Below are 19,968 nucleotides of genomic sequence, written 5' to 3'. Positions count from 1 at the left end.
CCCAGGGCTCATGCTGATATATGACTTACTAAGCTGTTCCCTTGTTATAGTGTTGAAGCTTTCTGCTCCTTAGGCAAATACTGGATCTCCCCTTCAGTCATGTACACACTGCTGACCATTCTTTTAACAGTTTTGATACTGGTTGTGTGGTTCTTTGTACCTTTCACTGCACTGTGTGTGTCTGGGCAGTGGGCAAGCAGCTTAACAACTCCAGCTGGATAATAACACCATAACAGAGGGTTGTACCGTGTCACTGCATTAAGTCAAGATGGAGGGAATAGCTCAGTGGTTAGAGCACTTCACTGCAGATCAAAAGGTCACAGTTCAAATCCCCCTTGTACTATATGTCGCTTTGGATGAAATCTGCTTATTGAATACATTACATTGCAATGGATAAAGCAAGCATGACTGTTCTTAGATTTTTTAACACAGCCTTTGTTTTGTAAACAGGTCCCTGAAAACGGTGTTTTTACAGACGAGTCCGTTCAGCATGCTAAACTTCATTAATCCGATGAGGCTGTGGTATTTCAGTAGAGAAGAATCATGTAAAGATAATGAACCAGCACTCCAGACTCAGGTCTGATTCAAGTGTTTATTCTGCAAAGTACAATGGATTACATGATTGTGTCTGACAGTGTGGTCTAAAGGACCACACAAAACACACATCTCTCTCTCACACACACACACACTTTTCTCTATCTCTCTCACACACCTCTACATCACCCACAGACACTTCCCTAACCCTTTTCTCAGTACTTCCCTTAAATCCTCATTCTTACAACTTTAGTCTGATTAGTTCATGACAAAAAAAAACATGAATTAAATGATTTAAAAGTTGAAAATAAATTAAAAAGCAATTAAAAGTCTGAATGTAGAAATCTACCATGAGCAGAATCAAGTGCTGGATGATAGGGTCTGTGTGTCGACATAAAACACCCCTTACCATTCAGAGAGGAAACATCTGGTCTTAACACACACAGATCACAAACATGGGTTTGAAGAACTAAATTACATCAGCATTATCTGAAGTTTACCCTTAAAATGCCTTTTAAGGATTCAGAAACTTGAAATGAAGAGATGAGGAGCAGCTGGGCCATACTAGATATACATTATGGCTGATGTGCTTCTCTGCTCTTCAGAACCACTAACAGTAACTCAAACTGTACATAGACAGTTTGAACATGAAGAGAGAAGAAAGGTGAGTTTTGACCAGAGCCCCACCTTGATCACTCTGGGCTGTCTGTCATGTCAGGACTGGTCCACTAGGGGGGGCCGAGGCACTGCTCGCCCCTCACTGGAGGTCTGTCTGACAGTCATACCAGCCAGCAGAACTCTTTAGTAAGGCACTGGGTGGGTCTTGGTTTGGTCTAGATGGATCTGGTCTAGGTCTGGCTCTTGTAACAAGTACAATTTTTGTAAACAGTACGTGTAGTCTGTAGTATTAACTTTGTTCTTGACTAGTCGTATGGTGACTGTCCTCTGGTGACTAGTCTTCTGGTTAGTCTGAGGGGGAGGGGTTTAGTTAATTCAGTATTCCAGCTCGCTGGTCTAGTAGCTTCCACCACTTCTGCAACGCAAGTTACCATGGGGACGTTCCCGGTGCCTCTGTGTTGTTGGCGGAATGTCCAGGGGCAGGGTTTGGGTGGTTATGGGCATGGGGTTGGCAGGGCATCAGGAGGTCACAGCCTGGACGTAGTTGGCGGGGTAGAGGCCCATCTTTCCACTGGTCAGTCGGCCTTTACACCAGCCCTGCTCATCCTCCTCTCCCAATTTCATCAACTCTTCACCTGGAGGAGGAGCAGAAGTTGACCTCAATAAATACACCACTTCCATACATCTCTCCATCTGTATTCAGACCAGTGTCTGACCTGAAAGCCAATAGACCTCTTTAGACCTCATCTAGGGATCCATTCCACTCCAGAGAGTGGTATCCTTGCCCCCCCCCTGCCTCCCAGAGGATCACAGATCAGACCAAGGACACATTGAGTCCTGTAACACTGTCCCTGTTTTACCTCGGCTGATGGTAATCCAGGATATATACCATAAGAGACATGAGTTTATTTGAAGGTTATAGACCAGGCCAGACCTTAACCCTAACTCTAAAGAAAGTCATGTCTATGCATGTTATTAGTCAGGAGGGTTGTGGATCTTATCACAGCAGATCTCTGACAGAATCCGTCCGTGCGCAACTCCGCCCCCCAGAGGGGCTCAGACTGGCTTAGCACCACAGGAAGCCTGATTGGACCAGGAGCTGACAGGGATCAAGCCAATCACAGAATACGATGCCAGGCAGACAGATTTCTTTACACCAACGCTCCCCAGGGGGGGAGGGGCTCGACAGGATCAACCTGCCAATCAAACGATGAAAGCACAGTTCCGTCCTGGTTCCTCAGAAAAACCTAGGCCAATCACATTCGAGCAGCCACCATATGATGAACACGCTCCTGGTACAGGATACATTTTAAAAAGTGGATCTCTGACCTGTCAGAACAAGTATGGTGAATTTATTCCTAATATCATTAATTAATAATAATAATATGCCACAGTACTATGACAACATCCTGAACACTTACCAGCCATGTTGATGGTTCAGGAAGCGGTGAGAGGGTTTAGACATACTATAGTTATCATCTGATAATCATAGTGGTTTGATAGATCAGTTATGAACGTTACACCTCCTTCTGTCAGGCTGGATAACTCCATAAATGGTTTGTTACATTCACACTGGAAACCATGACTACCCCACACATACAACAGTGGGTCCTATGGATACAGACAGTGAGAGTGTATCATATTCTTACACAAGTACACACACACAGGTACCCATACCCACAGGTTATGAGTACTGTTGGTATAGCCGGCTGAAGCAGAGGCAAACATGCAGATTTTTTTTTTACACGAGCTTTTTGTGCGTATGTGTGTATGTGCGTGTGTTTGTGTGTATGTCATTAATAAGCATTAGTAAGGATTAATACCTGCTTTAAAGCTCAGCTCGTCAGCCTCCTGGCCAGTGTAATCATATAGTGCTTTGACTCTCACGGCCGCTACCTTCTCCTCCTCTTCCTCTTCCTCCACCTCCTCTTCACCCAGCCCGTTGGCTGAAAGGCCCTTCTTAGGGCTGTCTTCATCTGACCAATCAGAGGAGTAGTCCTTTGTCACCCTGGGAATCACACATGCGTGCGTGCACACACAAACACACACAAGAGTCAGTAACAGTCCACCTCTGACAGCAATGCTGACTGGGTTTTAACATGATTAAACTTTGTAATTCCCTCTTTCCCAGCAGAGGGTGCTGGTAGACATTTTAACACCCCTCCCCCCCTCCTCCTCCTCCTCCCCCTTCCCCCCGAACACAAGGACTTGTTCTGGTAATCAGATCTCACTGGTGACTGTGTATGAACAATAAAGGAACACACAGGTTTACATCAAACACACAAAAAGAGGACACAAACAAAGAAAAGACAAAAACATACAAATTAATACCCCCCCCCACACACACTAACCCTTGGGCCCTGACTCAGCATTATCCTTTTAATTACAGACTAGTGAGTGAGGCATGCTGGGAACAGGAAGCAGCCTCCATAAGACCCCAGACACCTTAAGCTCTATTCAGTTTGGGCCTGGAATCTACCCTAACTCTGAGTGAACAACTCTGGCCTGGTCTGGGTCACAAGTACAAATCCCCAAACCCCTTTCCCACCAGCAGGTCATGGTGGTCCTGGTACCTGGTGTTCTCTTGGGGGGTGGGAGGAGCCTCCTTCCCTGATGACACAATGTTGGTGAGAGTGACCACATCATCTGCACAACTGCTCCTCTCCTTCCTGCCGATGGAACAGTTCGCCTCCGGGGACCACTCCTACACACACACACACACACACACACACACACACGGATTACGGCCATGTCTTTCATCTTGTTGGGTCAGGTATCAAGTCTATTGTAAGTAATCGGTTTCAACCATCAGACACACCCTTTTGGCACAATGAACCCAGACGAAGTGAGGAGGAAAGGAGAGGGGGAGGAGGAGCAGAGCTCCAGGTTCTGGTTGTCCAGAGCAGCTCTCAATCTGACCAGCCAGGCCACTAAGACAATGGAGCTTCTGTGTGGGAGGAGCTCTGAGCTGTGGGAACGCCAGAGGATGCCTGCTTCCCTGCCAACCTCTCTGCCAACCTTCCCCACTTTGCCCTAGCAGCCTGTCTCTGGCAGCCTGTCTCTGGCAGCCTGTCTCTGCCAGCCTGTCTCTGCCAGCCTGTCTCTGCCAGCCTGTCTCTGCCAGCCCGTCTCTGCCAGCCTGTCTCTGCCAGCCCGTCTCTGCCAGCTTGTCTCTGCCAGCCTGTCTCTGGGGCTGAGAGGGGGGATGGGGTTTGGAAGGGTTACTGTCTAGTTGCTGGATAGAGGAGCAGAGGGGAGGGGCTTGGCTCAGAGAGCCAACCAGCATTCCAGGGCCCACTCATCTCCACCCTCCAACACAACAGGCTCCTTTTACCAGGCTACCTCTGGAATGCATCGCCTGGCAACCAACATGGCAACCAACAACTTTATACCGGTTAGTAACCAGGAAATGAAACAAGAGTATGTGTGTGTATGATTATGTCTTTGTATTTATGTGTGTGTGTATACATATATGTGATAATGTGTGTGTGTTTGTGTCTCACATCAAACTGGGGCCAGTTCATGCCCATCCCAGGTCCGTGTGTATTCCTCCACCACTTCAGGTCCTCGCTGTCATTGGCTGAGTTGATGGTCTGGCCAAGGTCCCGGTACAGAGCGTTAAACCTGATAGGACATCTCACATTTCAATCACAGGCCGAGTCTAATAGTTATACTAACACACACACAACTGGTGTGCAGAAAAACACATTTATTATATAGTATTTTAGTACATAGTTACAGTTATGTAGGTATAGTTATACATTTATAATTGGATTGGTACATTTCCTGCTATATATTAGTTCGAATTTCAGGACAGGTTTCATGGGTATTTGGCCATGTTGCCAAATTTGTGGTCAAATTCCACTGAATATTTACTCAGTGTGAGGGACAGCGTTGACATAGTAACCTAAGCAGTGTTTAAACAGTAAACAGTGCTTGGAGGACGATACAAGGTTGTTGGTTAATAAACAACATCTCTGGAGTTTCATTCACTCCCTAGGCACACACACAAACCAAGAGACTTGATCAATAGTGAACCAGTAAACACCCTCACTCATAGTTAAGAAAGAAATGGTGCTGTACGGTCCAGTAGGGTTTTTGTGTGTGTTGTTTGTGTCCTACCCATCGCGGGAGGAGAGGTCCAGGTGTGTGTGGATGTCCAGTAGCACCTCCTTGAAGAAGCAGAGCCTGTTCTTCTCTGCCTCCTGAGTGAGGTCAAACACCTGCTCCATGTCCTCCATATAGCGAGGGTTCACCCGGTTCAGCTCATCCAGGGCCTTCTCATAGCGATCCTTGGCCTAAATACACACATGCAGCAGTTACTGGCAGGTTAACACTCCAGTTTACAGTCTTGAGAACAGTGGATCTCATTACAACTACACGCACACACACACACACACACACACAGCAGTACCTTCTCGGCCTCCTCACTGCACCGCTCCACGCGCTCGCTGTACTTCCGTACTTCCTCCAGAGACTTGGTGGTGTCCGCCTTTGCGTGCGTCTCCCTGGTAATGGCGGTGCGCTCCTCCTTGCGGGCCTGGTGGTAGCTCTTCCGGGACGCCTCCACCTGGGAGTCAGGGGTCACAGAGATAGCCACACAATCACCGTCACAGACCGCAAGAGAGAGAGAGAGAGACAGAGAGGAAGAAAGAGGGAGATTTGAATAAGCCCCACCTCCTTCAGTTTCCTGACCCAGGGTTTCTGGGCCTTGCGGAACCCTTCATCAGCGTCCTTGGACTCACGGAAGCCCCCGATCATCTGCTTGTGGAAGGCCTCCTTCTGCCAGCAGCGCACCTTCTCACTGTCCTCGCCTGCCAGGCGCTCCTTCAGCTCCAGGTGCAGCTCGCTCAGCCTATCAGCAGCCAGCATGAAGGCGTGCCACGCCTTCTCTAGTGTCCCGTATTGAGGCCCTGGAGGAACAGCATTCAGAATACTTCACTTTAAACTGTTCCATTTCCTTCAGCATAACCCGATTTCTGATTCAATGATATATACTGTATATATTTTGAAATATACTGGTAGTGAAGCCCCGTGGGAAGCGTAGTTCATCCCAGGTGATGTTTGTTGCGCAGGTCATTCCTGCTCACCTTTCTCGACCACGCCCCTCCACTTCCTGGCCCAGTCGCTGAGCTGTGTGGAGTAGCTCTTCTCTATCTTGGCTCTCTCCTGGAAACAGCTGACCAGATCATTACACAGACGGTGGCCATCATCGATGCGCTTCACTGTCCTCTTGTAGTTACCCGGCTACACATGTGCACAGACACGCATACAAATAGAAGAGCAGGTATGTGGTTAGGCAGGCAGGGCGTAGAGCCAGTGTAGAGACAGCTACATCATAGGATAGGTGTCTGTTGCAAGTGGGAACTGGCCTGGAGAAGAGGGTGTGTGTGTGTGTGTGTTTGTGTGTGTGCGTGCGTGCGAGAGAGAAGCAGTGTGGCTCATGGAAAGGAAGAGTCAACAGGGACTCATTAAGCATGTGTGTGTGTACATGTGTTACACAGTCAAGTGTGTGTGGGGTGTTTCTTTTGTTAACATGCAAGTTTCCCAAGCTTCCTGGTAAAATGCAGGGTGTGTGTACGTGTGTGTCCTCACCTCCCAGAAGCTGTCGCTGCTGCCCATGTCTCTCAGGTCTCCGTTGGAGGACATGGCCGGGTCACCCTTGCAGCACGGAATGATGGCGGCTAGCGGTCAACCTGGTAACAGACAGATAGCCTGGTAACAAACAGACAGCCTGGTAACAGACAGACAGCCTGGTAACAAACAGACAGCATGGTAACAAACAGACAGCCTGTTAACAGACCAACAGCCTGGTAACAGACAGCCTGTCAGCCAGACAGTCTGCCTGCCTCCCTCCCTGCCTGCCTGCCTGTCCATGTCCAGCAGATGACCTCCCTAAAGACAGACGACCCCAGGACTTCCTGTAGCCTCATCCTTCACATCCTCACAGCTCACACCTGATTGGATGGCCCTGTTGCCAAGGTCATTCAGCTTCCCATCAGAGCCACAACAACTTCCTGTGTTAGACAACACAGTGTGGCCTGGGCCAGTCACTACTACATCACGGGATGTGTCTGTGTGTGTGTGTGTGCGTGCGTTTGTGTGTGTGTGTGTGTGTGAGGGGCCATTGGAAAGTATGCCAGCAGGATAGGCATCTCCCACAAACATGCAGAATGAAGAGCAGTTGTGAGAAGCTTACTTATTACATTTCTAATTACATTGCCACACACTCACTCTATCTCTCTCCCTCTCTCTCATCCACACACACACACACACTATTGGTTTGTATGTGTCTTTGTGTTATGGCACATGGGCATGACAGGGTTGACCAGGGGTCAGGGATATCCTGTCTGCTTTAACAGTAGTCACCAGAGCAGAGACACACCGACAGGCCCCAGCAACTAGGTCTGTGCGCGCACACACACACACTTCCCCTGAGACCTCAGTCTTCCTTCTGGATTACGACAACTGAAGAGAAAAGGAGATGAAATGGAAGAAAGAAGAGGAGATTGGAAATGCATCATAAAAAAGTTACAGAGGATTCTTTTAGAGAGAGGGAGGGGGCACACTGTTGACCTGCAGTTACTTATCCCTCCCTACCAGGCCTGTCCTAGTGATGCTGGTCATACTGAAAATCAACACAGAATTCTGAAGCCCAGAATCAGGACCAGGACTTCTAGGAGGCATCTTTACCCAGAGTTCATACCTTTCAAGCACAGCAAACACATCGCTGGCACTCACAGAACTGACGATAACAATAAACCACAACAAAAGAAACATGCATAAACACACACACACAGTGAGTGAGAGAACTCTAGAAATATGTGTGTGTTCCCTCGGTCAGTGACTCCATAGTGTGTCCACAATGTACTGAGGTCTGTCAGGGTGACTAACTGGAGACCGGTGGGGAGGGGGGAGGATAATCAGAGTCTCTGGGCTGACAGGGCTGGCTGACATCAAACAGCAGCTCCTCTGTAGGAGCAGTGTGTGTTTATAGGGGAATGGCGGAGGGAGGGGGCGGGGGGGCGGATGGGGGGTTGCATTGGGGAGGGTCATATGTCTGAGCTGATGGAGGAAGAAGAGGAGGAGGAGGAGCAAGGCTGTAGTAGTACAGCAGTAAGCCTACTGTGTGTGGGTCCTGGAGGACTCCACACACAGACAGGAGACTGGGCTGCACACCACATGGCTGCACATTCACAACCCATGACAGAAGCTTGTACCCCTCCTCCTCCACGCACGCACGCACACGCGCACACACACTTCAGATGTGGTTACAAGAAGACAACTTGTAAGCATGTGGAACTCATTTACATTCAAGGTTTACACATAGGTTTTGTTGGAGGAGAAGATACCCGAGCAGAGAGAAGAAGAAGGGAGAGAAGAGGAGGAGGTGGAAGTGGGTCAGGGAAGGCAGGCCAGGCCACTAAGCCCCTCTGGAAACTGGTTATCATTAATCTGATTAATGTACAGCACCATGTGCTTCTCCATGCCTGGCCTAGCCTGGCCTGACCTACTCTGGCCTAGCCTAGACCTCCAAAACCTTTGTCCATTACGCTCTACTGCAGCTACGCTGACCCGGCACACAAAGTAAAAATCCCAGTAGAACTACAGTAGAATCCCAGTGGGAGTGGCAGCACCCAGCTGTAGACTGAGAAGTGAAGGAGCGGACTTACCCAGTAAGAGAGGAAAACGGAGGAGAAGAGGGTGCGTCTCTGATAAGGACTGGTGTTTTCTCTCCGGCCCTGACGGAGAGAGTGAGGGGAGGATGATTACTCCAGAGAAAAGAGGAGAGAGAAGGACGAAGCCTGTGACTATAACCGACAGAGTCTCAGTGAGTCATTGGAGATCCACACCAGGTCCCTGTAGCTGCCTGGGTAGCTAGCTGCCCGACTAACTGGCTGTGTTGTAGGTGACTGGCTTGACCGGCTTGCTGCTTGACTGACTAGCTAGCTGGCTGGTTAGTCGACTGTTATAGATGCTGAGTGTGGGAGGTGTTAGATTCTGAAGAGGAGGGTGAAATGCCACACATGGAGATGTGGATGATGAGTGGAGGGAGAGGAGGAGTGATCTTGGTCTTGGGGAGTGGGAGAGGGAAGGGGTCTAGAGGGGTCAGGGCACATCACACCTCCAAAATAACCAGCTGGGATTTTGCTTATTGGGATGCCCTCTTTTTTGTTAAATACCTGTTAACTGCTGCCAACACTGACACCACCTACAAGCTCACTAACACACTGCCATCAAGGCCTGGTAGTTCTGAGACCTGTTGTTCTCCTCAGTTACACCTCTGACACAGGAACAATCTCTCCTACACTGGAGACCACACCCACCACCGTGCCCACATTCCTCCTCCAACGACAATGTCAGGTCCCAACCTGTCCTCTTTCCTTCTAGCCTTCACAGACTCCACACACCACAGGAGTGGTGAGGAGAAGAGTGGCGTAGGAGTAGAAAGAAGAGGAGTCGAGGAGAGAAGAACAGAGGCCTGGCACGGAGGGGCAGAGTGGACTGGAAGGAAGAGGAGTGGAGAAGAGAGAGGGACGAGTCAGCCTGCTCCTGACCATGTGCTCTCCCAGACTGATGGACTGACGCTGTCATTTCCAACCCACAGCAGAAGGCTCAGCTTTCAAGAAACTGTTTATAGAACAGAACCACACAAACACACACGTGTGTGGACATGTTTTCTTGTATATTTATTAACACACACATTTCAGAAACCTTGAGAACCCACCCTATACAGTGGCAGAGTAGGTGTGGTATAAAAACGAGTCCATACTTCCACTAAACAGTGGCCTGGCTGGGGGTGCAGGAAGGTTCGAATGTTGCTGAGCTACAGTGGCAGACTCTGGCTGTTTGAAGGGCAAGGGCAAAAAAAATAAAAGGGGACATACTAACACAACATGGGGCCAGCACACAAAAAGCTATGATGCATTATTTGTGATGAAATTGTCTTCATCCTTGATTAAGATTAACACGTTATAAAGTAATCCATATTATGAATGTAACCACAACCAATTTGGTGGCATCCCTGTTTTCACGGGCAACCGTTATGAAACTTCCCCACATTCTTACTCATGTAGTGACATCATTTAGAGCACTGGATCACTATACACTTGAGGGGCACTTGTCCATTAGAGGAGCACCCAAATTGCACACTTCCGTGCTTTCTTCACCCGTAGGACCATATACAGGACTGCATTAGATTTTCTCTACTGGAAAGGGCACCCTTTGGGACACTGTCATGTAGTCAACATAGTGGGAACGGCACCGTTTTCAATTGTAATGAAGGCCACCCAGATAGAGGAACATCAAGTTTAGACCATAAGGATACCTTACAGAAGTCTGGTTGCCAGCCCAATTTAGCCCGCCCACAAAAAAAATTGGTCGGGAAGTTGGGTCTGGGGTCGCTAGTTTTGGTGAAAAAGTATGTCCGAGTAGGAGCTGTTCGGACCAATCAAATTGTCACGGCGGATGGACAGATGATCAACGATAACGTAATCAACCACGTCACCAAAGAGCACTTGGGTTAAATTTGTTTTCAACAAATAACATATTACGTTGCTCTGATTGATTGAAGGGCTATCCAATTTAGCGAAGAGGCATTTTTCCCCGGGTTTGGTTGAAACACGCCCCATATTCACAGCCCAACGGAGCGGTTTCAGACTCATATTCTGACTAGAATTATGAGTATGACAACGTCACGCTAACTTTACAGGCACGTCATTACGTTCTCAACTAGAAGGGCATTCATAAAGACACGTTATTGAATTGTCTTGCACTAGATGGCACATTATAATTTATTGCATTAATGGACACCCGTAGGACACAATCAACAAACTATTTTGTCCTTGTGAAGTGCAGCCATTAGGGCACTCTCGTTTTCGCCACACTGTAGGGCAGTTGAGGAAGGGGCCTACTGTAAACTCTGTAACAAGGGAGTTTTCAGTAAACCTGTAACTCAATAGCGTATACACGCTGGTCAGCGGCTAACAACGAACGCGGATACATTAGATAATGTATAGGGCCTACGTTAAATCAACGCCAAGATCTCTTGAGCAGTCTGCGTCTGCAGATTATGACCATTGAGTAGATATATAGACTAGCTGGCCCATACCGGTATAATCCGCGTTGATTTGGCAACATAGTCCGCTTCTTTTATTACCTTACCAACCTGTAGGCCAACCTAAACATTAAATTAGTACTCAGATGATTTGGAAGAACAAATTATTTTACATTAAATCCTAAAGCTAGATTTAGGTAATCAAAGAAAGAAACAACCATAATTTATTGAGGGAATACACTAGCCGCATGAATATGCTAGCGTTATATATCTATAACAGGCGAGTTTTACAGACGTGGCATGGTGCGGATACATTGTTACTCGTTGACTAGTTGCGACTATTCCACCGCTCGGGTTTACCTGTTGCAGCCTCGAGGTCGTTGCTCCGTTAGAACTTTAGTTGACAAACCACCGAAACCTGCTATAGATCCGCTGTATCACGACTAACAACGTGTAGTCTCGTGTCCTAGTTTGATTGCGATGTGCTCCACCACGAACTCAGAAACGACAGTTTGTTGACAACGACTGGTCCTCGCTCCCCCTCTGCCATTGCAACGAATCCATCTGTATTCTCGAGCCACTTGAAATTCACTAGGTGGGGCGCTCCACTCGTGAATTGGTCAGGTCGCGTGAATTTAACCATTGAAAAACAAATATATCCGTAAATATATCCCTCTGGGAGTTTGACAGACAGGCGGGCCTTATTGTTCGCTGTGTTCTAGAGAGGTCTTGCATGCGTAATCAGATGCTGCCTCGCCACAATATCCATTCATCCAATTATAGGGTTAACCGTTGCCTGGCCAGAGGAAACCCATACAGAGACCACACTAGTGTAGGCTAGTTCAGTAGTTCACTTGCTTCACTGAGGTTAATGTTGTCATGGGTTCTGTTTGATGTAGTTAAAAGACACAAACTTTGTGATTTCAAGATATATAGGTCTAGTTATTGTAGTAAAATATAATTTGTTCAAGTGATGCAATATTCCATAAGCAGTTTACAAACACAGAACAGAACACCTGATTATACCCTTAATATATGTTAAAATTTAAAATAAAAACGCTGGATCAGTGTTTTTCAAGGCTCCGTCATTTCTTTTGAGTGTAGTTTACAGTTCACTGGTTATAGGCGACAGCGCACCCCACAGGAAGTGGAGGGAATATCCCAACGCAGAAGAGGTGGAGAAGAACTAGCCTGACGTTGTCATACAAGTTGGGCTGGCAGCCAGGCTAGAGAAGAACACCGAAGTGAAGTAAATTTCATATTCGACATTCTTCTCACATTTGGAAGACGCTACTTTGCAGCGTTGCGTTAGGGACCGGGTGAAAACTACCCATAACATTTTGACGTTTATAATATTTTTATGAATATAAAACCTCAAACGGACACCAGAATATTCTAACAATGTCTGGTAGGCCTATAGGCTACTTCCACAGCCTTTACTTTTTCAGTTAAGTTTCCACGCAAATCTTAATAACTTTTTCAAAATGGTGTCAAAAAATCTCAAATACACCAGATTATTCTAATAAAGTCTGGCCTACTTCCACACACTATACATTTCCAATTACATGTTTAACAAAATTATATAACATTGCCAATCTCTGAAAATGGCATGACATCCTTACTAATCTTAAAAACTTTTTCTAAATAGTGTGATTTTTTTTTTTTTTTTTTTTAAACTACACCAGATTATTCTAATAAAGTCTGTCCTACTTCCACACCCTTTACATTTTCAATTTGGTCATCTCTGAAAATACCATGAAATTCTCGCTAATCTTAATAACTACAATTTAATTTAATTGTACATTTTCGACATTTTTATGTTGTTCATAATGTTTAAATGGTCATTCATGTTCAGTTTGGATGTCACACTCACAATTAACAACTGGGAATTTAAAGTTCAATATTTTATTTGACAGCACACCAGAACTGATTGGATAAACCTTGTTAAAAAGACAATACTATTATGTGGCACCTCATACTGTGAGCTTACCATGGCAACCTCCTAAACGGACCCAGAATTCCTTTATCGCTGGAACAACAATACATTGTGTGAATTAATTACATTCTCATTGGAAAAGTTGCAATAACAACACAAGATCCTTAATTTAGATGCAATAAAATGTACAAACGCTGACAGAAAATGCAAACTTTGCTAATTAGTTTTACAAAACAAGATGAATAATCAGAAAGCTGCTGAAATCATGTCAAGCCTTATTACAAAGACATTGGTAAAGCTTATTGTAAATTATCTCAGAGAACATCCTAGAATCCAATGGTAATGGTCTCAGAAGATTCTCAAACATAATGGCGAAGGCCATTGATGCCATGTTAAGATCAACCTAGAATGGTGAAGATCTCATAACATCCTAGAATTCAGAAGCTTGTGTCAGCTTGGACTGCGTGAAGGAGGCATCACATTCTTCTAAGAACATTCTTAGGTTGAGCACAGCAACAACTAGTCAGGAATCACACATGGAATGAACACAGTTAGCAATGTTATAAAAAAAATGGCATTGCAGTGTAAATCAAGGGATGCTACACAGGGGTGATACAGGAGGGTGATGGTGGTTGTGGGGGGAAGGGGGGGGATCAGAGATAGTTCAAGGGGAACAGTAGTACCAGCGTTTCACAAGCCTTTTCCCCAGATCAGCCATGAGCCTCAGACCACAATGTGAAGGCCTGCTCAGGACAGTACACAGTCTGGACCCTGTGGTTCCTGTTACAATGTCAGCCAGAACTACAGGCATCAAGCCACACACACACACACAAGTTCAACTTTCAGCGATAAACTCTCTGGTTATCAGAGGTCAAACTCAGGACTGGACGTCACATAAAAGGCAGAGTTCAAGACCAAGATTAGAAGCAACCTAGAAGTTCCCTTCTCCTGTGGCACCAACAAGTGGCAGGTAGACAGCCAATCAGTGGTCACAGCAGGGCAGAACACCAGCTGTTAATTTGCGAGGTGGAGGGAAAAGTTCAGAGGTCGTCCTCGCTGTCCCAGGGGTCATATCGACGGCTGCCTCTGCTGCCCAGCAGGCAGAGCTTGCCCATCTGTCAGGACTCCTCCCCCTCATTCATCACATGACTGTAACCACCGCCCACATCCTTCTGCCGATACATGACGGTAAGGAGGAGGATGATGAGGAGAAAGAGGAGGCAGCCACATACCGCTAGACCAATCATCAATTCTGAGGGAAGGGCAGCAAGAAAAAAAAAAACTGATTAGGTGGGAGACGATTTAGTGCAATATCCACGTTTATTGTCTCCAAGTAAAAAAACATTTAATCCTGCTCTTCAGTTGGTGGTTTTTGAAGGTCTGAGCGTTGTCGTGGTGCTGAGCCCCAGCGTACCTGAGTCCCTGGAAGAGGCGTCCAGCTGGCACTCTTTCTCCCAGTCGTTTGAGATGGAGGGGCTAGTCAGGTGGATGAAGTCTTCCAAGGGGCAGTGGAGGGTACAGCCAGGCAGAACCATGGGGTAGGGTTCTGCGGCACTGTCGTTATGATAGAACATGTCCACAGATAGGGACCTGGGGGGGGGGGGGTTAGGACACTCATAAGGGGGACAGATAGAACTACTTCTAAAATAAAATGTAAATATTTCTAAAATGTAAACTAATTAAGTCATGACTGAGTCATGAGAGATTAGGAGAAGCTATACCGCCCTCTGCAGGTGTTTAATAATTTAATTTGGTGCATCGGTTTCACTAGGACGCCGACATGGCCTGAGGTTGAAGCTTATACAACCACCCCTTTCTGCAGTGCGTTTCTGTGACGACCACCTACCCGTTGTCTTCCTGGTAGAGCTCGAACATGTGACAGGAAGCGTATGGAGGCTGCTGGCCGTTGAACACGCCGAGACTGGACTGAAGAGCCACGATGGTGGTGTCATGCTACAGACACACACACACACACACTGATGGAACGGTGCTAAAAAGCTGATGAAGCATTAAATAGGATGTGGTAAAGCAGAAAGGTTCTTACAGCAGACAGCATCATCATGCGTAGACGACGCTGGGGGTCTGGAACAGAGAACTTAGACATGTTCTTCACTATCTGGCCCAGCAGAATACCTGGGGGGGAGGGGAGACAGACAGTTTGTTTCAGTGGTGAAATAAAATTACCTGTCTATCCCTCCGTCTATCCCTCCCTCTATCCCTCCCTCTATCCCTCCATCCCTCTCCTACCTCCGTTAAGCCGACTCTTCTCCTGCTGCTTGTAGACTCCAAACATGATCTGGAAGCCAAAGTCCTTCAGTTTCCTCAGGTTTTCCATCACCTCCGCCGTCACCCAGGAGGGGGCGCTCATGTTGTGCTTTGACTGGAGAGGAGACACGCACACACACACACCATTGCCAGCCAATACAAGTGCATACATTTCTCCAAACATAAGTACACTGTCAATCACTTTTATGGGCAGAGAGAGAGATCATGTGAAGCTGTGGCTACAACTGAGCAAGAAAGGAAATCAACACTGCATGTTTCCCTGACAACACTGACCGTTTCTGCTGACACAACAAATGCCTGGGGACAGAGTGGCAAGGGGGGAGAAGGAGGGGGGGGGGGTCCAGTTCTCCCCTCTGCTTGGTCACTCACAAGACAGAAAGCAGCTGTTGTCTCCTGGGCTTCAACTGTGGCCACACTACTGAAGCCAGGCAACATACCCCACTCTCTCTCCCATCCTCTCACCCTGCTGCTGAAATTCACACTAGATTCAATTCTCTTGATATTCCTTCAGTTCCCTTGTGTACTATGCTGTGCTGTCTTGTTTTGTCGTTCATGTGCTGCTCACCTCACAGAAGAGGGTGTCGTGCACACTCCAGACAGACTGGATGTTGGCTGTCGTCAGACCAGTCTTGTTCCTCACCATCTCTAGGAAATCCTGCCAGGAGAACATGGTCACACTGTTCCTCAGGGTCTAAAGTGCATACCAGAACCAGGCTGGCCACTTTGATTCCACCAACATGGAACAGGTTCCGTTTTGGTTTGCACATCTTTTTTTGAACCAGATGAACTAGTTCAGAAAAGAAAATGTGCGTTTCTAGCATTCCAACATAGCAGGTTTTCCTTGACCTAAGTCAGGACCGTGATATCAGTGTCATTCTACAGGTTGGAAAAGGACGATGGAGAAGGCGACAATGGAGGAGTCAAGTGAGAAATTGTAATGAGAGTGCGGTAGCCAAACCCAATGCTTGGTGACAATTTGATCATCTCCTGAGTTTTAGGAAAAGCTAGAAAATTGGGTTGAGTAAGAGTAAAATGTATGCCACAATTGTAGAAGAGCTGGCCTAGGCTGGGTTCATTCAAACTCAAAAACAAATAATAAACAAACTAAAATAAAACAACAAAAAAACACACACTTGATGACGCATCCTTGATTAGAATGGTTCCGCTCAAAACCGGTGAAACGCATGCAAGTTCACTAGATGGCACAAAAGGTTCCAGCGCCAATTGGGTGGAAAAGTGGCAGATGGCAATGAGAGGCCAATACCTTGTAAGTGTCAGTCATGTTGAGGAACTCAGGTGTCTGCTCCGTCTCGTTCATGAGCAGTTGGTAGCGAGGGCAATCTGACATGGGGAAGGACAGCAGCTGGAGGGGGTGGGAGGAGAGAGAACCAAAGAGCGGATATGAAAGCACAGCAGTAATCCCTAGTCCTATAGCAGTCCCATCTACATAAAGGGCCCAGTCCCTCAGCCTCTATCCTCCAGCACCCAGCCCCAGCTCACCCTCTCCTCCGCCTGGGGCACAGTGTGAACGGGGATAGGCTGCCAGTCCAGGCCTGGTCTGAACACCTGGGAGCCGTTGGGAGGATAGAGGCCTGCCAGGTTAGCCTGGGCACTCATCAGGGTCCGGTCATAGTCTGTACTCCTCACTGAGATCTGGATGGGGGAGTTCATTCGTTATACTTCCTTGGATGCACAGGTGCAGCTGATTGTACGGATGCTAATGATGTCGTTATAGAAAGAGACTGGATGGCCAGTAAGGGAGCAGGTACCTGGTGTCGGTCGTACATTTCATCGAGGAAGCCCTGGTATCTGTGCCTGAGCACCTTGCCCAGCTCAAAGTGCTGCCGCATCCCCTCCTGGGAGGAGAAAGAGGGAGACAGACAGACAGAGAGAGAGACAGACAGACAGAGAGAGACACAGAGAGAAAGAGAGAGAGGGTGTGGGGGTGGTGGTTAGTGGTCACCCAAGACAGCTGTATCACTTATATAGTGATACAAATAGGTGGAAGTGTTGTGAGAGAACAAGAAAGAAAACAAGAGATTTTAGAGAAGTGATGTGTACCTGAGACAGCTGTCCAAAGCCCTGGGGCCAGGAGCTGTCTTGATAGGGATCTGTAGGATAGGCTTTGACAGGGGATCTGTCTCCATGACGATACAGCTGAGAGGACAGAGACTGTAGTTTCATAGATAGCTCTAATTGGGAACTAGAAAAACGTATTTCTTGCGCTGTTGAGTACAGCAAAACCCAACAATGCTTGTCTGGGTTATGGGTCTAGGATCAACACAGGATACACAGTCCACCACTGTATGCAAACATACCTCCTTATCAAACATATAGGTGAGACAGACAAACAGAAGCATCAAAAACGTCCAAGCTGCCCTGCACTTGGTTTTGCATAGTTAGCACAATGCAGCTATGTCGTGTTACCGATCAGACTGTGTTGCCCGGTAACTGAGACTAATCCAACCTTTGTATTTTACTATGTCACAGGCCGTGAGCAAGAAAAATAATTCCAGGTCGCTCGCCGGTTGAGTAATGTAAGGCTGGTTAATTAGCGGCGTCAGGTAGACTCCTGACCACTTCCTCAAAATCAACCAAGACTTGTAGCCAAGTAATGATGAAAAATGTGTTTGTCTTGAGTTGGTTACGGTTTCACTTTTGTCTGACACTGACTGAGCAATAACCCTTTCGATCACAAGACAAACATCCCTAGGAGATGACTAGACAGCTTAAGTCTACAGAAGACTGTTGGAAGGTAGCCATATAAGTGGAACTTGGCTTAGGAAACGCCAAGTTTTTCTACTTAATGACTATCATGCATGACTTCTAGCAAGTCTGGCTAGACAAATATTTTAACGAGCCAATATAACTCCCTTTTCAGACTACAAAAAAGACTGAAAAATAAAAGGCTGTAGACATTTGCTAAATCTGTCTGTGTGCAATCCTTTGGTGCCTCACTGTCTTCTCAGTATGTCAGCTATGCGAGGCCAGTTTGTGAGAATATATTCTGAAAAGGAAATTGAACTTGGAACTCCCTTTTCAGACTACAGTACAGTACTGTATATTCTCACAAACTGCAGCCTCGCATATAGCTGGGGTTTCAAAGGATTGCACACAGACAGACTATTTAGCAAATGTCTAACAGCCTTTTTTTTACAATGGCAACTCACCACAGTGACGAATGTTAGTCTCTTGTCTCCCAAAATTTCGTTGAAAACAACGACTAATGTCAGTATAAACGTAGGCAGTGTCGAAGCGCCCATTGTTAGCTAGTTACGCTTGACAGAAGCAAAACACCTGACTGACTGTTAGCCAGCTAGCTAGCACAACAATCTACTGCCAGAAACAACGAAAGATGGGCGGGATTAAAGACACCACGTAACGATGTGCGCGTGCTTCCTTGGCCAATCAAAAAGACACCCGTTTATAGCGCGAGTAGATACATTTTGGGGGCGACTACAGTATAATGCCCTAAATGAGTCTAAAGTACGAAATTTACAAGGGTTCTTTATTTAAATCCAAACGTAACCATGTATATGTATTTCCTAGCTTAGACAATGATGAGATAAGGAATGTGAATATCTAAAGAGTAATGTTATCAGGACAAGTGACACGTGTGAGTCAAAGTTGTTTGATTCTTCATGTCAATTCTCTCTCAACAGTGACGCCCATCCGTCAGATCCATTGGACAGCAGCTTATAGATGTAACATTCAACACTATAGTATGATCTAGAAAGCCACAACCACACATACCTGGGGAACAGCAGTCTTATCCAGTACAGGTTGTTTGGTGACTCTAGCAAGGGAGTTGGAGGCCACCATGGCATGACACAGATATTTTTTTTACATGCTCGTTCAGCATTCAGACCAAGGTGAGACGTTTTGTAAATGCATTCATTTGTTGGTTAATTGTTTACTGATTGTTTTGGGGTAATGGAAAACACTTTTTTAACAAGCAGTTGTCAGTGTGAGATGACCAGGCTGTGCTTGGACAGCCTCATACCATCAGCGATGTCAGGAATGTTGAGATCAGCTTAGAGCATGAGGCTTCACCTCAGCAGACCCATGTGCTTTGTGTTTCCAAGGTAGGGTAGTCCAAAAGCAAGTGAGGAACAAATAAGAGCAACAGAAAATAGAATTGTTCTCATGTTGTTACTTCCTTGTCCACGTGGTGGCAGTGTGGCACTATCAGAACACCCACAAGCACTGTAGTGTACATGAAGAAAGATTAGGAATTAGGAGTGGAAAATGATTGCATCCTCCTCATTAAATCTCTTGCCTTCACTTCCTGTCTTTTTCTGTTATAACTCCCTCTTGCTGTTCTGTCTTTTACAAGCTCACTCCTTCGCTCTTACACTCACTCTTTTTCTGTCTCTGTCTCTCCCCTTCATCTCTCACTATCTCTTGAGGGAGAAAGGAAGACATGGAGCGAGAGATGGAGAGAGAGGGAGAGAATCAAATATGGAGTGAGAAAAAAGGAGGTGGAGAGATCCTGAGTGATAGAGAGTGGAATAAGAGAGATTACTGAGACAGCTGA

General features: G+C 46.6%; 2 protein-coding genes across 4 annotated transcripts; both read right to left on the bottom strand.

The window, feature by feature from the left end:
* Positions 1-578: 578 nt before the first annotated feature.
* On the bottom strand, positions 579-12,005 carry pacsin3 (protein kinase C and casein kinase substrate in neurons 3). 3 transcript variants are annotated; one of them, XM_047042811.1, is made up of 11 exons: positions 11,570-12,002; positions 8,826-8,894; positions 6,748-6,848; positions 6,243-6,399; positions 5,830-6,065; positions 5,567-5,722; positions 5,275-5,450; positions 4,656-4,776; positions 3,726-3,856; positions 2,976-3,160; positions 579-1,787 (listed from the first exon to the last, which is right to left on the bottom strand). In XM_047042811.1, the coding sequence occupies exons 3-11, from the start codon at positions 6,799-6,801 to the stop codon at positions 1,672-1,674; spliced, it is 1,332 nt and encodes a 443-aa protein (XP_046898767.1). In that variant the 5' UTR covers positions 6,802-6,848; positions 8,826-8,894; positions 11,570-12,002; the 3' UTR covers positions 579-1,671. The 3 variants fall into 3 exon arrangements, with proteins under 3 accessions (XP_046898767.1, XP_046898768.1, XP_046898769.1); XM_047042813.1 differs by lacking the exon at positions 579-1,787 and adding an exon at positions 1,925-2,763 and having other exon boundaries at positions 11,570-12,005; XM_047042812.1 differs by lacking the exon at positions 8,826-8,894.
* Positions 12,006-13,098: 1,093 nt separating this feature from the next.
* acp2 (acid phosphatase 2, lysosomal) lies at positions 13,099-18,789 on the bottom strand. The gene is made up of 11 exons (XM_047042542.1): positions 18,602-18,789; positions 17,493-17,588; positions 17,201-17,287; positions 16,932-17,084; positions 16,696-16,794; positions 15,997-16,086; positions 15,393-15,525; positions 15,190-15,278; positions 14,992-15,098; positions 14,560-14,735; positions 13,099-14,397 (listed from the first exon to the last, which is right to left on the bottom strand). The coding sequence occupies exons 1-11, from the start codon at positions 18,692-18,694 to the stop codon at positions 14,264-14,266; spliced, it is 1,257 nt and encodes a 418-aa protein (XP_046898498.1). The 5' UTR covers positions 18,695-18,789; the 3' UTR covers positions 13,099-14,263.
* Positions 18,790-19,968: the final 1,179 nt, after the last annotated feature.

This window comes from Hypomesus transpacificus, chromosome 19 (genome assembly GCF_021917145.1).
Source record: "Hypomesus transpacificus isolate Combined female chromosome 19, fHypTra1, whole genome shotgun sequence".
Lineage (NCBI taxonomy): Eukaryota > Metazoa > Chordata > Actinopteri > Osmeriformes > Osmeridae > Hypomesus > Hypomesus transpacificus.
Note: the sequence above shows the minus strand (reverse complement) of the source record. Positions and strands in the feature narration are given on the sequence as shown.

Bases quoted from the DNA above. Each gene is read 5' to 3' on its own strand.
- acp2 (XM_047042542.1), bottom strand. From the start codon at position 18,694: ATGGGCGCTTCGACACTGCCTACGTTTATACTGACATTAGTCGTTGTT. The intron at 17,589-18,601 runs GTGAGTTGCCAT...CTGTCCTCTCAG, and splicing joins GACTAACATTCGTCACTGTG to CTGTATCGTCATGGAGACAG. The intron at 15,279-15,392 runs GTAGGAGAGGGA...CCTCCCCCCCAG, and splicing joins GAAGAGTCGGCTTAACGGAG to GTATTCTGCTGGGCCAGATA.
- pacsin3 (XM_047042811.1), bottom strand. From the start codon at position 6,801: ATGTCCTCCAACGGAGACCTGAGAGACATGGGCAGCAGCGACAGCTTC. The intron at 6,400-6,747 runs GTGAGGACACAC...GCACATGTGTAG, and splicing joins GCAGCGACAGCTTCTGGGAG to CCGGGTAACTACAAGAGGAC. The intron at 6,066-6,242 runs GTGAGCAGGAAT...CTGTTCCTCCAG, and splicing joins GAGGGGCGTGGTCGAGAAAG to GGCCTCAATACGGGACACTA.